This window comes from Monoraphidium neglectum, assembly GCF_000611645.1.
Source record: "Monoraphidium neglectum strain SAG 48.87 unplaced genomic scaffold scaffold03410, whole genome shotgun sequence".
NCBI classification, from domain to species: domain Eukaryota; kingdom Viridiplantae; phylum Chlorophyta; class Chlorophyceae; order Sphaeropleales; family Selenastraceae; genus Monoraphidium; species Monoraphidium neglectum.
In genome coordinates, this window is record NW_014010219.1 from 1 (window position 1) to 6,452 (window position 6,452).

The 6,452-nt window shown below is 64.7% G+C and overlaps 2 protein-coding genes across 2 annotated transcripts; one reads left to right on the top strand and one right to left on the bottom strand.

The window, feature by feature from the left end:
- Positions 1–2,306: 2,306 nt before the first annotated feature.
- Positions 2,307–3,673, top strand: MNEG_12742 (hypothetical protein; the record flags this gene model as incomplete). The annotated part of the gene is made up of 2 exons (XM_014038785.1): positions 2,307–3,008; positions 3,359–3,673. The coding sequence occupies 2 exons, from the start codon at positions 2,307–2,309 to the stop codon at positions 3,671–3,673; spliced, it is 1,017 nt and encodes a 338-aa protein (XP_013894239.1).
- Positions 3,674–5,346: 1,673 nt separating this feature from the next.
- On the bottom strand, positions 5,347–6,171 carry MNEG_12743 (hypothetical protein; the record flags this gene model as incomplete). The annotated part of the gene is made up of 1 exon (XM_014038786.1): positions 5,347–6,171. A coding segment is annotated over one exon (825 nt), but the record flags the coding sequence as incomplete, so codon positions are not given.
- Positions 6,172–6,452: the final 281 nt, after the last annotated feature.

Here is a 6,452-nt window from a genome sequence, read left to right on the forward strand (position 1 = left end):
CCCCGCCGCAGCGGCGAGGGTGGCGCGCCGCGGCTGCTGCGGGCGCCCATTGGCGTGGGCGCGATCTGACTGGACAATGCTGCACGACGTGAAGCCATTACGAGCCTCTGCAGGGGCAGGTCCGCACTGCTCCTGATCCCATGCCTTGCGGGCTGCCCGTGCACAGTCCTGTCGGCTGGGGCTCCCTCGGAATGCAAAATGACATGTAGATGTCTTCCACATTCTCACGAGCCACCAACGAAGCGGCCAGGACGCGGCAGCCCGGTGCACAAGACGAGCATCATCCCGTTCCAGGAGCACGCATTCGCTGCCGCCACCGCATTCTCACCTCCTTGATACCGCAGGTGACCTGCAGGGCGCCACGCTTGGGCGCAGCAGCCCTGCTGCTGGCGGGGGCAAAGGCGCCAGTGCGCATCGCGAATGCCATTTTGGCAGCGGCTGTCCTTTGGGATGAGGGGAGAGCGTTTGGCAGCTACGCTCTTGAAAGGCGAGCGACATCGCAATCGAGCTCGGTTTTGATTACGGACGCGGGTGCTGAACGGGCGTGCCCGAGCTGCAAGGGTTGACCGTGTGTGGCAGGTTGTCCTTGGACATTTAATATTTGTTAAAATTAAAGCCGCTTTGCTGCGATGCTGGCCACAGCGCTGCCCTGCAGGGACGCGTTGACCACAGCGCTGCGCTTTGCCAGGGGCGCAACCCGATGCTGGCGTCCCCATGCGCGAGCACGCTCGGCACTCACAGTGTACATTATCATATTCCAATTGCATGTTCAAACCCAGTTTTGTTCAATGTGTTTAAATTTACCACGCAGCAGGCAGGCTGCGCGTGACAAGCCTTCGCTTTCACTGTGAATGCCCATCCTCTATGCGGTACGTCTGCGGGAAAGGCAGACCCAGGCAGCTGGTCGCGGACCGCTTCATCAGCGCACTTCTGATTGTGTGCCCACCGCAGTAGTAGTCCTTTCCAGGCCTGCCTCGCTCTCCAGGTGGTGACTTGGCCTGCTTATCGCTCGGCGCCCCGCGGCTGCGTGGCCAGCAGACGCTGTTTCTGTTTCCGGTCTGCTGAAGGTGCAGCGTCGCTTCATTGGGGCGTGAGGATGCGACAAACCATCCACATGGCTGCTCTGAGGGTTCTGGGATGCCCCCATTTCCCAGACATCCACCCCCACCCCGCAGCCGCGCTCACAGGCGCCACGCCCACAGTCTCCGCCAGAGGCGTCGCCTGCGCCGGGTTGTCAGTGCCGCCGCCTGCTTGCTGGGCGCATGTGGTTTATCCTTTTACATGGCGGCTGCTGGATGCCGGCCAGGCCTTTGGCACGCTCAAAACCCTGCCGGCAACAGATGCCCCGCCTGCACTGTGTGCTGCGCTGCCGACACAGCCGCAGCAACTGCCCGATCGTGCAAGCAGTGTGGCATGAGCCAGCGCTCGAGTCACGGTCGGCTCTCTTGAGAAGATGTGCGTGGCTCAGCCGGCAGCTCGCTGCGGGCACTGCATGCGCACAGTCAACATGGCCGGTCGATGCGTCACCGCCTGCCCGGTTTGTCAAGCGGCCAAGGTGGACGCAGCTGTGCGACAGCAAGAGTCCCCTCGCGCCTTGCATCAGACATGTAGGATTATCTCTTGTCATGAATGGCGTTGATGCGCACTTTGCTTTACTGCGCACCCCCTGTTACTCCCCTATATACCGTTTTAGCAAATACAGAAGAGATCCGCGACTCTCCTTGCCGACACCCGTGTGGCTGATTCCGGGGTACCCATAGGCACCTCAAGACACTTCAAATCACTTATTTCAACATTTCTCACCCGCGAGCAGGTTGTCCATCGCCATGCTGATTGGGCGACATGTGCGCTTGCTCATGCTGGCGTTCCTCCTCGTGCCCCTCGCGTGGCCGGGGGCAGCACAGGAGGCGTATGTCAAAGGTGGGCGCACCCTAGACTGTCATCATATGCAAAGGGGTATGTACGTACGTCGGCTGGGCATGCCATTCCCTCCAGCGTGCGTTTGCGAGCTTGCGTGTGGGTCGCAGTGTCAGCACCTTAGGTGGGGGACGCGGCGTGCTCAAGGCCTCGCCGTCACCACGGGGCACTGGGTTTCAAGTGCTCTTTGATGCAACAACGGCAGCAGCATAGAACGCGCTGGCGTAAGCTAGGGCCGGCACCATGCCTCACAGACGACCGAGCAGTCGCGCGCAACAAATAAAGTTCTAAGGCGAGGCCGCCCCCCATCGCACTTTGCTTGGCCGCTCTGCACACATCGCTGGGCCGCACCACCCACGCACATCGGGGAGATCAGCTTCTCCTGGCCGATGAAGGCCCTCCTGGGAATCCCGCCTCTTCAGTCCCCTCCTCCCCCTCTCTGCACCCCTCGAATCCTTGCCGCCACCGCGACAGTTGAACTCACAAGGAAGTCCATCCGCATCCTGGGCCGCACTCCGCCGGCCGTGATTGTGCTGCCCGAGGACGCCAAGATCAAGATCACATCCGCAAAAATCCTCGGGCTCTCCGCCCCCAAGCTCGCCGGCGGCGCCGAGGCCGCCGCGCGCTGCCCCGGCGCCACTTTCTCGGTGGCTGCCTTAGCTGTGCCCAGCAGCTGCGCCGGCTGCGGCGTGCAGGCGCTCGAGTCATACTGGCTGTTCACTCCGCCGGAAGATCTGGGGGCGGTCAAGGAATTCCAGCTGCCCTTCACAGTGCAGGCCACGTGCGCTGGCGGCTCTGAGCCACTCGGGGACGCTGCTGTGGGAGTGGTCACCCTCTCGCTGTCGCCGCCCGGCTGGGACGGCCCTTGGTGCCCCCAGGAGTGGCCGCAGCTGTCGGGCGTGGGGGTTGCGGTCAGCGTCGCGTTTGCCCCATCACGGGCGGCCAACTGTGGCGCGGCGCCGTTTGCGGGGGGCGCGGGCAAGGCAGGGCAGGTGTTTGCTGCGCTCGTGACAAAAGTGGTCAAGGCGGGCAGCAAGGCGGCAAGCGGCGAGCTGCCGCAGGCGGTGGCGACGCCGCTCTCCATATGCAAGGTGCGCGGGCCAGGGTCGTTCTTGCTGAAATCACATGTGTGGAGGAGAGCATAGTGCATACATGCGTCGTTGGTGGCTGATGGCGGGCCTGTCAGAACGGCCTGTGCACTTGTGAGTGTGTGAGAATGTGCACGGGTCAATAACAATCGGTGGCCAGAGTCTTGATACTATGAAGGCTGTCTTGCCAGCAGCAGAGAAATGCAGTTTGGTTGAACTGACAGCAGCTACGCAGTCGCAGCTGAGCACACCTGCACAGCTGGGCGCACCTGCACAGCTGTGCGGTCGCATGTGGACGCGCTCGCACCCCTGCATTTCAATCCCCTGCCCTCAAACACACATTGCGTCCGCAGGACGAGGACGAGACCAATGTGGGATACGGCATCACCCAGGCCGTCATCGACGTGCGGCCCGCGGCCGACGCCGACCTGCCAGCGCTCCGCGCCGCCCTCTCCTCAGCCCTCCATCAGGCCAACCTCTGCCCCAGCCAGCCCAGCACGCCCTTCCCCGCCGGCGCCCCGGCCGAGGCGTTCCGGCGCTTCTGCGGCGACGCGGCGGGCGGGGAGGGGCGCGTGGCCCAATTTGCGCTGGTTTGTGTGAAGGACGCGCCCGAGTCGGGCGGGCCGTACGAGAAGGGCCGCGCGGCCACCGGCGTCGCGCTCAACTGAGCAAGGGGCTTGCAGACCTGCCGCTGCGCCTCCAAGTCGGCTGTGTGTTGGTCCGCGCCGGGGCACGTGCGTGCGGGCGTGCACATTGACGACCTGCAGCACCTGCATCGTTGGCGACGCACACGCGGCGGGGCACGACGGCGCCGACGTAGTGTGTGTGGATGCCCACCTGCCGGCTTTGCATGTGTCGCCTGTAAATTTTATGCGCAGTCCATTTGCGTGATCTGACGCACGCGCAAATCCTCCAACCCGCAAACAACTCCGCCCTCAAGCTTCCTCGACCACCGATGCAATCTGTGCTGTTTCATCGCTGTTGACCGCATCGCTAGCCAAGCGCACTGGGCGCCGGGCCCCGCCACCTGTCTGGCCGTGCCATGGCTCTCATCGTTTGCTTTCTTCGTGGCACGCCTGCCTGGTCGCCCGGCACCCGGCTCAACAACCAGCGTGTTGTCGACACCAGTGCACCAAAACGAACCAAAGACGGTCGCACGGCCCACTCATGTGTTCTTGGTCACGAGGCGCGCGGCCGCATGGCGTCCTTGCGTTCACGCCTGCAAACAACATCGCGTCCTGCACTGCAGCACATCGGCGGGTTACCACATCCTGTTCCCGCGTTCACAAACACGCCAACAGAGCGTTACATATGGTGCCCACATACAATTCATCCAACTCTGACCGTCCAAAAAGTTCCATTTACAAGACTTGTGCGCTTGCTCCTGTGACCTGTTGAAGTGGGGGCGTTTCAACCCCCCCCCCCCCCCCCACGCACCCTTCCCTGGGGAGCCAAGTTTCCCCTTGTCCACAGGGTTCCCCCCTCGCGGCTGGTAATGTGTAATGTGTGCACATTTAATGTCATGTGCTGTTTGCCCACGAGAACACACTGTGCACCTGAAGAAGCCCAGAAGGCCGGTCGCCAGCACGTGGGACTGCATTCCGTTCGCGTTTTGCCCCGCACGTAAAAGTGGGAGCGAACGTGCTGCCGACAGCTGCGCCGGCACTTGCCCGCAGCTCAGACCACATACTTGTGATGATGGACTGCGGGAAAGCTGGGTAATCTTACACAAATGCAAGCTGCAAGCTGCAAGCAGAACGCAACACGCAAAGGTCATGTGGGGAGGCCCTGGGGACGGAGCGCCCCATCACACGCAGGCGCAGCAGATAGGGCACTCCTAACAGCACCCCAAAGCCATAGTCTGGCCCCAACCTGCCATCCTGCTCACTTCTACAGAGGGCGCGGCGTCAAAGCGCGCGCGCAGGGGTCGATAAATGGACCGCCGGGCCTGCCGGCCCCGCATGTCACTGCAGCTGTTCCCGTGCCGAGGGCCCCTGTGAGCTGTAACGACCTAACGCTGCTGTGTGTGCTGCTCCCTGGCGACATTTGGGTCGCCTTAGGTATGGTGTTGACCGCTGCAGGCTATAAACCCTGATCTGTAGTGTGCGCGGCGCGAGCCCCAGTCGCTGGTCAAAAGAAAAGCTCGGCCAGGCTCAGGCAGGAGTGTTGATCAGGACTGAGCGCTGCAAACACTGCTGCGGCAGTCCGTGCTAGAGAACCAGCCACGTGCGGCTGAGGGTGGGCAACTGGGGGGGCGCTTTGAGCTTGGAGACACACTTCAAAAGCACAGGGTGGCGCTTGCCACCAGCACGACGTGGAACCCGTGGGTTGCGGGGCCTCGTTACCGCACGCGTCGAGCAAGGTGCAAGACGCGCGCCACCGATGGCCCCCAGCTGGGGGCCCCGCCCGCCCACGCGCCGGCGCACTGCCGCATGTGCTGGACGCTCGCAAGCCGCGAGGCCGCCGCCGCTGGCGTCGCCCGCGTGTTCGACGGCAGGGGCTGACCGGACATTGGGGCTGCAACAGCGGCCGTTGTGAGCTGGCGGGCGCTGCCGCCGAGCGCCAAGCTGCCACCCAGGCCGCTGCCAAATCCCTGCGGCAGCCCCTCCTGCCGCCACAGCGGCCGCGGCGGCGCCTGTATACTGTGCACCCGCGCTGCCTGCGCCGCAGCCGCCGCCGCCGGGGGCTGCCACGCGCGCCCGCCGCCGCCGTCGCCGCCCTGAGCGCCGCCGCTGCTCTTGAGCGCCCTGCCGCCCTCGCGGCCGCCGCCTGTGCGTGCGGCCTCGTGGTCGCGGCTGGGGGTAAACGCGCAGCTGCTGCAGCCCCTGGCGGCCGCCGGCGGCCAGGCCGCATCCCCCGAGCCGCCGAGCCGGCCCCAAGTCGAGTAAGGCGCCGCCCCCCCAACCACATGCGGCAGCGGCCGCCGCCGCCGGGTGGGCCCCACGGCAGACGCGGGCCCGGCCGCCGCCGCGGCGGCGGATACCGCGCCGACGGGCGTCCTGTACGCAGCCTCGTCGCGCGCGGCCGCGTCGCGCCGCTCGACCTGCTGAGTCAGCACCCGCATGTCGCGGCGCGCGGCGCCGACGCGGCCGTCGAAGGCGACGGCGGTGGCTGCGGCCCATGACGCGGCGTGGACCTCCCCGCTGTTGACAATTGCCCTGACCTCCTGCAGGGCACACAAGAGGGGGGCAGCAGCTGTTCATCGTTTCGTCAAGAAGAATGGATGCCTTGAGACGACAGGCCCACGACTAGTTCGGACGCATGGAGGCACGCACATGCATGCACACACAGACACACACACATATACAAAAACTTATCCATGCACACAGACAATCTGACCCACACCCACCCACCCACCCACCCACACGCAAGCGCTCGCGCTCGCGCGCGCGCTCACACACACGCACACACACACACGCACACACACACACGCACGCACGCGCGCCC